The sequence below is a fragment of the Ambystoma mexicanum genome, chromosome 7p (assembly GCF_040938575.1).
Source record: "Ambystoma mexicanum isolate Mex_15411 chromosome 7p, UKY_AmexF1_1, whole genome shotgun sequence".
NCBI classification, from domain to species: Eukaryota; Metazoa; Chordata; class Amphibia; order Caudata; family Ambystomatidae; genus Ambystoma; species Ambystoma mexicanum.
Genome location: NC_090939.1, coordinates 294,539,229 through 294,553,064, shown reverse-complemented (window position 1 = coordinate 294,553,064; position 13,836 = coordinate 294,539,229). Strand labels below are relative to the sequence as shown.

Here is a 13,836-nt window from a genome sequence, read left to right as displayed (position 1 = left end):
GGAGCCCATGTGTGGGGGCCATCCAGGCCCATCTACAACATTGCTGAAATCAAGCATAATGCTTTACCCCATTTACAACGAATCTGAGCAGGCTTTACAGCACTCAGTTCCTTTGTGGCAGGCTAGATTCTGAAGGATTTCGTCTTTTCAGTCATTTATTTTGCATGTTAGAGCTCTGGCCCCTGGGGCAACAGCCCAGCCAACCTGGGAGGCAATTGCCCGTTTGCCCCCCTTGCCAATCCACTCCTGAACATACACCAAACTAATCCCCCAAGTGGCAGGAGCAAGAGCTAAGACAGCAAATCATGGCAATTTTCCTATGGGTGTTTTTCAGGTCTGCCTTCTGCTGGCATTATGAGATTTTGGCATGTTCTGGACTATTCAGCAAGTAGTCCAGGCATAGCACATCGCTGTTCTTCCCAGGTACTTGAAGTTTACACATTGCTTAACAAGTTACAGAGGGACTTAACACACATGTTGGAGCATTCCTCTTGTTTGTATTTAAGTTTGCTTTAATAGCAACTTCTCTGGATGGCAGCGTTTGGCATTTATCAAATACCTTTTGAAATGGCTCAAGCAGAAGGCATTGGGATGCCACATCTGAAGCACACCAACTGATTGCAGAGCAGTGGGGAAGTCGTTTTCTTATTGCAGGTCAGGAGTGGTTTCCTAACTAGGCTATAATAAGGTCATTATTTGCAGGCTTTTGTACTGATATTGCACATAGCGATGTGTTATACTCTGATGTATAGCTAACACGTAGGATTGAGAGCTTTGCTTTCTAGCTGATTGCACCTGGATTTATCAACTCTGGCGTTTCTTGAAGAGACTTCTGTCCACTGCTTATTCTTTTGGTCTTTCTAGCTTCCGCGTAACGTTGGTGCTACTTCACCCATCTGCCTCTGATGATTGATTCCTCAATTGCTAAAGGAGAGGAAGCAACTTAGTCAAGGCTCATTTGCATATCCTGAAAGGATACATCGCCTGGCCCAATCCGAGAGTACGATGCTGATAAACCGCTATACACACTTGAGGTCAAGCTTTACATGTCTCTGGCCTTCTGCCTCGTGGTGGCAATGTTTCCTTCGGGTGCACACTTGGCACACCAATGTGAACAGATGTCGCTGGGACAGTGCTAAAGTGGGGGAGATGCTGTATTGTTTGTGGAGAGATAGGAAAGAATTGCATAACTTGTCTCTACTGGGCATCAATGTTTGCACGAATACTGTTAGAGGTGCACCTTCATGGTGTTAAGGGAATTAGATATTTTGGAGTCTGAACACAAGCAGGGGTTCCTATTTGCATGCTATGGACGAGGGTGCCCTGTTGTTGCTGACCCGTGGGTGTCTCCGGGTCAAGAACTTCCTACAAGAGTAACTGAAACCTTTAATAAAGAGAAATATCCTTTCTGTTCATTTTTTTAAAAATTGTGATTTGGTTTAAAAGTTAAACCTTGCAAGAAGTATTACAACGTACATCAACGATCAGGGACAACATTCATAAAATTACAATCATTCGATAAATTGAATTTTTTCTGGCAAATTTCAAAGCACACACATAAACCGAGTCTAAAATATGAATACTATAAACACGCCCATAAACTATACAAATAGCAGCAAGCAAGTTCTCAACAACCGGTATTCTAATAGTGTAGAACGCGTTACAAATATTATCGACAGATCCGTATCTGCATTGAATCAAAAATCTAGAGTGCCAGAAGAAGCGAAATACTGCCACCTTCCATCTGCATTGACCAAAGCGACGCGGAAGCATGATCCAAGTGCGAATAGAACAGCAATATCCATCCATTCTTCCAGCGGCGCCATCCTCAGCGTCAGGGCGAAACACTGGACTGTAACAAATCATTTCTGCCAATGTAAGCTACGCCGAGCCACAAAAAGAGCGTCATTGACAAATGACGCACACCAGTCGCAGAGTGGGGTTCCCACGCCCATGTCTACGAACTGTGGGTGTGTCAAAAGGTGTAGGTGAATAGGGAATACTTACCCCCACCCCCCCCACAAATGTTAACGTTTGAAAAGTAAACTTACATGTGTTGTTCTAGAACACATATAAGTTACTGTTCTAGATGTAATTGTTTCATGTCAGGTGTGAAACTGAATGCAACCGTATACATGCGATGTCGGGAGGGATATTTGGAGTAAAGTTATTTTGGAGTGAGAGAAAAAATGGGAAGGCTGTTGTTGAAAAATGTCAATTTGTTTCTGTCTGACATGGCATAAGGTTACAGCATGTTGAACCAGAAATGTTTTAAGTTACTGGATCGTTTTCGTGATTAAGGTGTAACATTATGTTTTTCTGATAGAAGTGAGTTACGCCTGATTTCCTTGCAAATACCATTCATGGTTCCAAGTTGCAATTAACGTAATTTTATGATAGGTGTAATTTATTGCAGCATTAGGATTATTTGGGAATTGGCTTTATGTTATGTTATGAGGTAATTGTAAAGCGCTTCGCCTGAAATTTTCTCACCTGCTGTGAATGATTGCCATCTGGCAAGGGTATAGAAGCTGTGTTTTTAATTATTTTTTTCTAATACTAAAATGATACAGGTCATCTATTTCAGGAAGGGTCTTCTGCTATACTGACCACCCTTTTGGAAAGCGCCATGTCAGAAGCATAGTGTGCACCTGTGCCCTGCTTCATCAGCTTTCTGATCTTCAGCTCCTGCTCTGCAGTGGTACAGAGCAGGTTCAAAGGCGGCAGACGGCCCGTGTGGCAGCTGCTGCGATAGCAAGGTCACTGCAGACCGATTTTGCTTTGAATCTGCACCTCTGGTCCAAAACAATACTAACTGTGCAGAAATCTCAGACTGGTGGCAGGGTAATCTCTAATAGTAAGCCATACCTTCATTTTGGTGTAGTGACTGATAGTTAACACAATTATTAAAGCCACATCAGATTTGTATCATACACGTCAACAGTGTGAGCTTGGTCCAGCCATGGAAAGACTCTGTGGATTCTATCCAGCCTACATGTCTCAGCTCAGCCGGCAGGACAATAGGCAGGGAGGCATTGCCTCCTTTGTTTCCTCTGGATGTTGGATAACACCTCTTCAGCCCAGGAAACTCGCAGCAAGGGGACTCCTGGGAACCATGCATCAAAGAGGCATACCCACAACAAAAGGCTCAGCTTACAGCAGGGTGACACATACCAAAGGGTCTTTGAAGCTGCAGGTTTGGGAAGGAGTGGAGTTAGGACAGTAGTACAGAGCAGAAGGGACTGAAGAAAAGGTTTCTCCATCTTAACTTCCCGTGGGCTTCTCTTTCCTTCCTGTCTACTACACTTCATGTTGAGCAAAGCACTTTGATGCAAGAAAGAAACTATTTCCTTTGGCAAGGGTTGCACCCCTGAAATCCCAGATGGCCTTTTGCGTTTACAATGACGTGTCACGTGTCTGGGGTTGCTGTTGGTACTCTTGATCACCAGAGAATTGCCTAGCATTTTAGTGCTGGACTGCCCGTGTGGGTGGGACCAAACTGGTATGCAAATTAATATTTCTCCTCTGTGAAAGGTGCAGTGAGCTAAAATGTGGTTGCAGACCCACCTGAGTGGGAGAAATTCCAAGGAACAGGGTTTTTGACCAATGTTCATTCTTAGTAGAGGGGCTCCCACACCATTGTTTAATATATATATAGCAACAAAACCAGGAAATTGATAGTAGCAAAGGAACATTCTCAAATGAAACATACACAAGAGAAAGAAGACATCATTAGATTTATTACCACCTATAATTCAAGAGCTAAAGAAACTAAGCAGATTTTGAACAAGTATTGGCACCTGCTCAAAAGAGATAAGAATATTAGTCATCATTTGCCAGCAAATGCTACAATCACCTACAGAAAGCCATCTTCTATATAAACAAGATTGTCACCCAGTATGTTTCAACCAATGAACTCACAAACAACAACCAACTGGATAACTAAATGTACACCTGGTTTTGTAGCTTGTGTTAAATGTAAAGCATGTCGTTTTGGAACTAACATTCGACGGTATACACATCTTCGGATTAAAATTAAAGTCACAATAAAATGGGGACTGAGGTGCTTTACACAGTTTGCAATCTATGTCATTACATTTGCGTGTAACCTGTAGGATATAGGCAGCACAAAATTAGAAGCCAAGCTAGTATGCTGCAGCACCTCCGAGCTATTGAAAATCAAGACATGACATATCCCCTTGCAAAACATTTTGAAGAAATACACAAAGGTAATGTCAGCTCTTTCAAATATTTTGTGATCGACACAGTGAAGGTACATCCGAGAGGAGGAGACAGATTAAGAAAATTTAGACATTTGGAATCCAGATATATAGTGGACTACAACAGTAAATTTCCTGCAGTTCAAAATCGTGACAAAGAGCTTTATGTCTTTGTGGGAGACTAAGATGTCCCTCCTGAACATTAAAGGATTATGAGTGTGAGACATATTTAACTTGTGAAGAAAGTTTGGAAACATCTCCCAGTTTAGACTTGGCAAAATATGGTTGTTTGACAATGCATTTTCTTGTTAACAGTTTTTTATTTTTTATTTTTTTAGCACTTTTCTAATGTTTTTTCATTAAGAATTGCTAGTAATTAATTGTAAAGTTCTTTCGCTTCTGCACTTTACCAGCACATGTTTTATGAACTTTGATTTAGTCATATGCATAAACCTTTAGAATACAAGAGGATTTGGTATAATGTTTGGCCACACATGCTATTAAACAATTAATTGGGAGACTTTACATCACGTTGCAGGGAGGATATAAAGCATATTGCACTTTAAATAGCCAGATTTGCACACATGTTAAAGTTGTAATAGTTTACAATGCACTTTGCACTTTGGAATCATAATAAGCATATGCGCCTATATAGAGTTAGCGGCTGCCCCACACTCTCCCATTACGATGCATCTTGGGATGAGAGGGCTACTATACCAACTAACCCCACTTGGCTTAATTTTAATCTGTTTCCATAAGACGTTGTATTTTCGTAGATAAACCAGGCACTGACGCCCGCAAGGTTTTACTGCCAGTTTTACCTGTGGTGGGGTTGATATACACCGGCCATTATTTATTTGTCAACTGTTCAGGTCCAATATGCTTATAGTGTTTTGTACAGTTCCACATGGTGGACATAGGCGCCTACAAGAGTACTTTACTGCCCTGGCCCCGTACACTTTCTTGGCAACATATGGTTTTAAGTATTATTTGCACATGCACTTTATGATGTACATACTAATACCATATGTATGCAAATACAAGATGGACATAGGCGCCCGTGAGTTTTTTTTTTACTGCCCTGGCCCCGATGTTATCACTGCAGGAGGGCTTTTAAGTAACATTGGCACATTGCACCCTGTGTAGTACGGAAACTAAGAAATACATTTAAAATTATAAAAGACACAAAGACAAAGAGACATGCATATCACCCACTAGGGAGCCATTTCTCTGAGAAAATGAAACGTGTTAATCAACACATGATTAAGTCCTGACTTTTTATGAAGTAATGTTCAAAAGTCATTAGTAAATGTATTTGCGATCTGCATTATAACAATCCTGAATATCAAGCGAATAAAGTCACTTTTCCATTAAGTGTTTGATATATTATTTTCTTTATTCCTCCTGTGCTTAACAATTATTGTTTAATTGAGGGTAATCATAGATGATATGTTTTATTATGTGATATTGTGCATTCCGTGTATAATTGTACTGCCGGACAGGGGTGGACTGAGACCAAAAAAGGCCCTGGAAATAATGTTCACAGTGGCGCTATATTACTCATTTGTCAGCAAGCCCAGCCCTTTTCTTATGAGAAAATCTCAAAATTAAATAGGTTACCACACAAAGATCCCCAGGGTGCAGAGGCCCACTGGGAAATCTCCATAATCCCCTATAGGCCAGTCCGCCCCTGCTGCCGGAAGAGTGATTCCAATGTGGGATTTGGTACATTCAAAAATGGCAGCACGTATACATGAATTGTCTTTGATATAGTATGCTAGTGGTCACAATACCAAAACAGCGACGAAGGACTACAAAGGTAAATGCTGTTGGTATAAGTTTAGTCCTCTTTCTCTCACTTGCACACCAGGCGAAGCCCGTGTAGGGTGAAACACGTCGTATTTGTTGTTTTTTGCTGCTGCCCTTCATGTCCGTATGATTTTTAAATAAAGGACTATTCTTGCACAGCAATCTTGTCTGGCAAATCAGAAGGCCTGCACAAATAAAGACAAGACTATTCTGTAAACAATAAAAGAAGAGTCAAGCATTTTTCATTGGAACGTTATGCTCAGAAGGTCACAGTATAAGCCTGGAGGAGGCAATGACCAACATTAGAACATTGTTTTTCTGTCATTTGTAATGGTTAAAAATGTGATGTACCCCTACTGATCGGTCACACAAATACTGGGTAGTCTGCATGACTAGGGAATTGGAGAGTTAGGTTGGGTCTGAGGGAGCTCTGAGACAGAATGACACATTCCCAAAGACAGCGTTTGAAAAGAGGTTAAATGCCTGGTACATTCATTTTTTTATTCCCGAAGATACTCCTTAGAAGAGAGGGCGGATTGGAAGTCTCGGGAAGTTGGGGAAGGCTTAATGGAAATCTACAGATGGCCTATGACCAAAAGCTGAGCAGGATTTCGGTGTCAGTGCTTGGGGCAGGAGGAAGGCAGAAGACCTACCCGCATGGATAGGTCAAACAAGCAGAAGATAATCTGAACAAGGAAATAGAGAGTTGGGCAGGGGAGAGTTTATGAAAATGAAACACAATAACATAACGACTGTAGTGTGCTGATGCTTATTTCCCCTTCGTAACAAGTGGTCAAATGCATTGTTTTTTGCTTTTTATTTCAGAAGATACTCCTCCTAGGAGTACATTTCCTCTGGCGTTTCCAGATCTAGACCAGCAACTCCAGGTAATGTATATTTCAAACATTTCACTTGAAAATGTAAGAAAAAAGTGCCTCAAAGCACATTTTGTTAAACTATTATCTTCGAAGATGCTCCCTGCACTGTGTGTGTTGTCCCCATTCCAGATTGCTGTGACCTCAGTGGATATGCTTAGTAGTTTCATTCCGGAACATGTATGTACATTTTATAGACAAGATTTCAACGGCAAATGTTCCAGCGTCATGAAAGCTTGTGTGTAAAGCGCAAATGCTAAGTCTATTGAAATGATCAGGAGTCAAGTTAGACATTGTCACTTTGGAAGGTAGTCGATGTAGAACAGAGTTTGACACAGTAGAAGAGGTAAAGAATGTAATGCACAGTTTGGAATTGTTTTCCAAATGATTGTTTATGCTTGAATATTATTCCGGAATATCTAATCTACCCTTCCGCACCACCTATCCCCCACTCATAATATGTTATCATTTTATAAAACGATCTGTTTATGTAATATACATCATATGATCTACAGAGATATTGTACAGGACCACATGTGAATGTAATGTTATGATTTATTAGCTTGTCTGCTGTAAAGCCTTGAAAAGGACCTATCGGGTCGAAACACATGTCGGCGGGGGCACAAGACATTTTATCAAGGACCAGGAGTCCACATACATATTTCTCTGGTTAATAAAACAATTAAAAATGATTATTTGGCGAAGCTCAATCACTACTGGTGTACAAAAATAAAAACTATAACAAAAATTCTATCAGCATGATAGTCATGCTTTCCACTGGTTAGTCCAAGAAGTAACTATACTGCATCAAGAGCTAAGTGGCCCCATTATGATAAAGAACAAGATCACCATTCCTGTGTGATAACATTGTCATTTTTTTGATGAAAAAATAGAAAAACATAGGAGAATGTAAACAACCATCTGGGCATATATTTTATAAAAGTGACCAATACCAGTAAATCTTCAGGCACTCTAAAAGATCCCTGCTGGCCGGTGGTGGTTTTAGGCATCCTGGCGGACCTACTACCACAGGACTCATCTCAGCTGTCATTTTGTTTAAAAGGTCTATCCATCCACTGGCTTGTCCATCACTGACCACTGTTTTGCCTCACTCCCAAAGAGTTCTAGTCTTCAAATGTCACAGGATCCTTTTCAAAATCCTGGATCTGCCTCCACTGCCTGCCCATAATATTGAAGGAGTTAGCCTGTCAAAGCCACCATCCTATGCAAATCCCTCAATGGCTCCTTTTTGCCAGGTACCCACATAGCAGAATAAAGCTCACTGCAGTGACACCTCTTCTGAAAATCCATCTGATTTGACCAATTTACATCCAATTTATAATAAACCCTGATATGGCAAACTCATTGAATAAGTGGTTAGACAGCATCTACAAATATCTGTAGAAAATATCACTATATTAGCACTCCACCAACCGGTGCAAATCATGCACAAATCAACTTAAAATTATGTACAGATGATTCCAATAATACATTTCTGTAATCAGACTGCCGAAGAGCCATTGATAGTTGTATGTAAGACAATAGTTATAGTATGTATTTTACATTAATATAATTTCAACAACATACCAATGGAGTTTGAGTGCTCTCCAGGCCCTTTGGTGGATCTGAAGCAGAATGGGTGGTTTGGTAGAAGGGGAAAAGGCAAGATTGAGGTGCATTGTGTTGATGATGAAAATCAGTAGACCCCCGAGCACGCCGTGTGTAACGTCTTTCTAGGTGTGATGTGTTAGGAGGATCAAATGCTTTCTACCCAAAGAGAAAGCCTCATGCTTGCAGTGTGTGCTGGCCATGCCAGTTTGTGTTAGAGGTGCAGAGTTCTGTTTGAAGTCACAAAAGAGAGTCTTGAGACACCATATGTGAGTGGCTAGTTTGAGTTTACATGTAGTGAGCAGGGTGGAGCAATTGAGGGTTAGAGGATAGTGGGTTAAATTAGAGATCATGGTGCTAAGGAATTAATTAGATCCTACCCTTTTACCCTTTCGACAGTTTTCCTTCCAAATGTGTCCCTTTTCTCCATTGGCACCTTTTTAAAACAATTTAATCATACCAGCGCAGTAGCTTCAGTGCTGCCTGTTTTAGGCTATGCAAATAGTGCCTATCTGCGTTTTGCAAAATAACTACTGAACAGGTTGCATAAGCTACAGAACACAGAAGCTGCGACTCCAAAGATTCGACCATTTGGCAGATCTGCTTACGCAGCTGCACTGGTTCTCAGTGATAAGCTGTACTGAGTTCAAGTCACTGCGTACTGCAGACTGAGCACTACATCGAGTGGTTGATGCAGAAAATATTAGACTGCACACGTTCATAAGATCTTCAGTGTCTCTCCCCCCGGGTGATACCAAAAAGTGTACTGCCAGATGGGCTACTGTGCATGATTACTTACTCTGGTCTTATTTGGGACTCTTTGCCAGTTCACTTACATTCTGTTGAGGATTACTTGCAGTTCAAGACAGCTCTCGAGACATTCCCCTTTCCCGCTTGTATCCATTGCAATAAAACTACATCTGTGGTATAAATTTACACTCTAAAGTATATAACATAACATAAAATAATATATGATTTAGGGAACAGGGTTGTTCTTGGCGTTATTTCAATTGTAAGAACAATTAATAATTATCCATGTGAATATATGGTGGTGACATGAATAATCCAATAGTATTCTATCATGAGTATGTGTTTGAGAGAGAAGTATGAATGAGAGTATGAGTGTGTTATGTTATGACACAGAATATATATGTCTAGTTAGTATAGCTGTTATAAGTGTGAACAGCACAAAAATATGTAAATACACAAACTATTGAAATTATTATTGCAATTTCTATGAAACAAAAGATTTAATAAATAGTTTTCTTATATTTCTGTCTACATTTGTTATGGGAGATGATTATAGTGGACATTTTGACAATCCTTTGTTGATCTCGTGTAAAATTAGTGTTTACCCCTCAGGGAATATCTATTAAATTTGAGCATCTTGAAAGAGGATGCAGGTTCAAAGGTGCTATGCTTTAATTCTCCAGGTGGGTATCCCAAGGGTGATGCCATGTTTCCTCTCACAAGTCTACCTACCTTACTTCCTCTCTCGCATTTTTAGGTTCAGCGGGATACCCGCTACCAAAGGTTGAGATGACTGACTGTCCCAAGGGCTAGAGGCCACTCTCTCCCTGTCAGGAACATAACCTAACAGCCCAAATAGTACTTTAAAGGACTACAGGTTGGGTAAAGTGTGGGTTTACATTGTGGTGACACTTCCGGGCCTTTCTTCCATGTTCAAACTTGTTTCTTCCCTTTTTTAACACTTTGACTTGGGTATGGTCTACGAAAGGCAGACTTGCTAAAGGCAGCCTCTATATATCAAGCCCTTGAGGATACCATTGTTTAAATCGAAGTTGCAATGCCACTATAACACACCACGTTTTTTTGATGAGTAAATATATTTCTCTCCTTTTTATCTTTGCATATGTGAACAAAGCTAACACACCCTTCCCACTTCACATGATGTCTAGTTAGCATGGAATCATCGGTGCCAAGCATATCTATGTAGTACAGCATTATCAGATTACCGTTATGCCCCGTTCTGAAATTAATTAATGGCCAGTTTCCATCATGCCTGTTGGCACTTCTTGAATGGTTTTCAGAATATCCACGAAGAACATCACTGCTAATTTACACTATGCCCACATTGTATACAATTGTTATATTCCTTTATGTCCAGTTTGCACATTATATGCAGTTGAAAGTATGTTAAGTCAGCCCATTATTTCCTGACCTTAATTGTCCTTTACCAACATGTTTTACCATCTGCTGCTGGATAAAAGGGAGACCACAGGTCCCCAGGGTGGTCTAGACCGTGGACATGCTACTATAGATACTGCTTGCTGCGAACAACACAGGCTGGACATTTAATCTAGAGCTCATTCACATTACGTCATTCAAGAGGCAGCTCAATGAAGTAGACTCCTAATAACTTAACATACTCCAACCGAACGAAAATAAAATTGGTTTGCTTCATTGATAAGTATAATGTTTATTCAACAGAAGAGAGAGTACAGCTTTATGAAATGTGTCCAATAGACAAAAAAGCACACCATTACAACGCACGGAGACATAATTCCTGAAATCAAAATGGAAAGAATTGAGTAGAAAAAGTGAAAATAACTATTCACACAAAAACGGCATCAAAAAGGTAAAACACATGTGTGCATATCTGAAATCGTCATACAAATTCATTGAAACATCTTTTTAAAACATTGAGACGAAAATAATATGAAACTCATACATACAATTATTTCTAAGCACAATACTACATAAGATCAAAATGGTTTAGCATTGCTGCTGTCAATCTGCCTGTGCTCTAGTGTAGTACATGCCACCAGATGTGAGTTTTGACAAACATAATGCAAAGGAAAAGCCATCACCAGAACCCAACAAAAAATCTGATCCCTGTATTAGCAATTAAAACAAATGGTATGGAAAATCTCCACCAAGCCCTCCAAAAAGACCCTGTTCAAGCTGCAAACAAGATAGGAAATTGATTTACAAACAATTAAGTAAGGACAGAAAAGCTTATTTATGCCATTGAGTTTTCTTTACAGGTATTTCAAATCAAGTTTACAAAAAAGAAAAGGAAATTAAAAAAAATGACACATAGAGGACTTTGCAGAAGAGAGAATGACATTTGTGTGCTTAAATTCCAAAAGAGGCATTTCTGTGAGAATGTTTTATATTCAAGACATATAATGTCTGGAAAAACATAGTATACACAATGTTGCCTTTTATTACTAGTAATCTTACGGGCTGCTCATTATAACACAATTTCCATATACAAATGAATATGGTCGTGTGTCTGGTTCTAAAATGGAGGAACAAAGTGTTGTGTAATGGGCTGTGACAAGAGGGTGAATTATTTCTTCAGTATCACATATTTTAGATGGTTTTGGAATAGAGTCAATTCTTTCTAAAATGAACATATACAAATGTAGTTTTGCGTGTATTGCTCTAAAGTACCACACCTTTATGGAGCTTGGTTAAGGGGTCACTCGTGAAGGCCTTTAAGTATATGCCCTTTAAAAACAACAGCACATGTGCTATTCACATTTAGAGAGTTAGTTTGCATATTCGTCTTAAAAGGACAAGGAAATGATGTCCTTTCTGCAGAAAAAAAGAGAGCGTGAAACAGCAGGGGGTCCCTCTGTAACAGGGGCTAATGCCCTGAGAGGTTGAATGATAATGCCTAAAGTAGATGGCAAGTGCATTTTTCTTACCTACGTTCAAAGTCCTCCGGATCTTATCTCAAGTGGGGCACAGTCAAGGGCGACCGCCACATTCTCATGCATTTGTATCTGAGCACGTGCATGCATTCCTGGCGTGGGTGCCATTTCGGTCATTTTAGTGTACTATGCTAGTGCTCTGCGCATGCGCCTATTCGAAAAGAATAACAAGGCACCCAGCAGCTCGGGAGCCAGTCTGCTATTTTTAAAAGTTCCAGCAAGTACCATATTATTAGTGAATTATCAACTATCACTATAGAGACAAAACGTATGCCCAACAGGTCCCGTAAGGTAATAAGGGTTCATTAGTAAATCATCTTTGATAGCCATATTACCAGAATACGGAATGCTGACAGATATACGGAATAATGAACAGCAAATATATATGACTATCTGAACAAGTCATATTCGAGTGGGCTGACGGTAAAGGCTCGCTCATATATCAAGGTGTTCAGGTATTTTGGGCCAGCCACTAAAAATGCTCATTTGATCCTGTCTAATGTGTTCACACTCTTAGACAGTGCCTGCTACTGGCTTGCCAGCTGGCTTGGATGGGCTGGAATGCAGCAAAGTTGTGCACCCTGCAGCCAGCCTCAAAGCCAAGTAACAGACAACTCGTGGTGGGGCTTCTGACAACACTTCCTTCTGGGTTGCTCATAGTGCCAGGACGTTGACCCAATTATCTCTGGTCTTATTGCTACAGTAGTGGCAAGATTTGTGCCGTACTGTCTGTGAATGTTCTGCATTTCTGCACTGGAGCTTGTAACAGCACAAATGTGGCTGGGGCCCCTACTCTTGTACCTGCACAAACCTGCACAATTCCCGCCATTGCGCCAATGCTGTGACTGCAAATTGGGTTATTACACAATCACCAATAAGGAATGGTCTTAGACTTTTTGCATGTGCAATGGCAACATTTCTGGCAACAATGTTCTCTGGAACTAACAGCAGTACATGTCTTGTTAATGTACCAGCCCAAACAACCCAAACACTCATGCAAATCCTTTTGATCTGCCGGTGCAAACTCCAGGACATGTCTGGTCATTGTGCTGGTGAACAACCAGCAATTTGTACGAAAGCATCATCCTAGATGAAAACCTTCAACGAGTATATACTCATGTTACACAGTACCAGGATATACCACATTGATAACCTCAGTATATATACCCAGTATGACAAATCCAGAATGCTCCCTGTTTAATTGTGATATTACCCAGTTTGACAAACACTGTATTTTCTGCTTGCATTGCCCCATTAACTCCCAATTTTATAATTGCAGTATACTTTTAGTTTGCAAAAAACCAGTATACTCCTAGATTGACATTCCCAATTTTCAAAGTCCTAGTATCCTAGTACATTTCCAGTTTGACATGTCAAGATAGTCTCTGTTTATCCAACTCAGTATACACTACTTACTGTATTGCCATTTTGACAATACTAGTATATTCACTTTGCAAATCCCATTATACTCTCAGTTTGATGATTATAGCAGACCTCTAGTTTGATGACCCGATTTTATTCCTAGTTTGCAAAATGGCCAAATGCATTTTATTTCCTGTTCTGACATTCGTAATGCCACTATAATTTCAATTTGTAAATCCTCAGAATACTCCCATATTGAGAACTTAAGTATATTGCCGC

At 40.2% G+C, this 13,836-nt stretch overlaps 1 protein-coding gene across 1 annotated transcript in view; it reads left to right on the top strand.

Annotated features, from left to right (window-relative positions):
• The window catches only part of MAP3K7CL (MAP3K7 C-terminal like), a 253,885-nt gene that overhangs the window by 187,348 nt on the left and 52,701 nt on the right, over positions 1-13,836 (top strand). Inside the window, exon 3 of the mRNA XM_069636364.1 lies at positions 6,855-6,916. Coding sequence (XP_069492465.1) covers positions 6,855-6,916 — 62 coding nt within the window. The remainder of the gene's footprint in view (positions 1-6,854; positions 6,917-13,836) is intronic.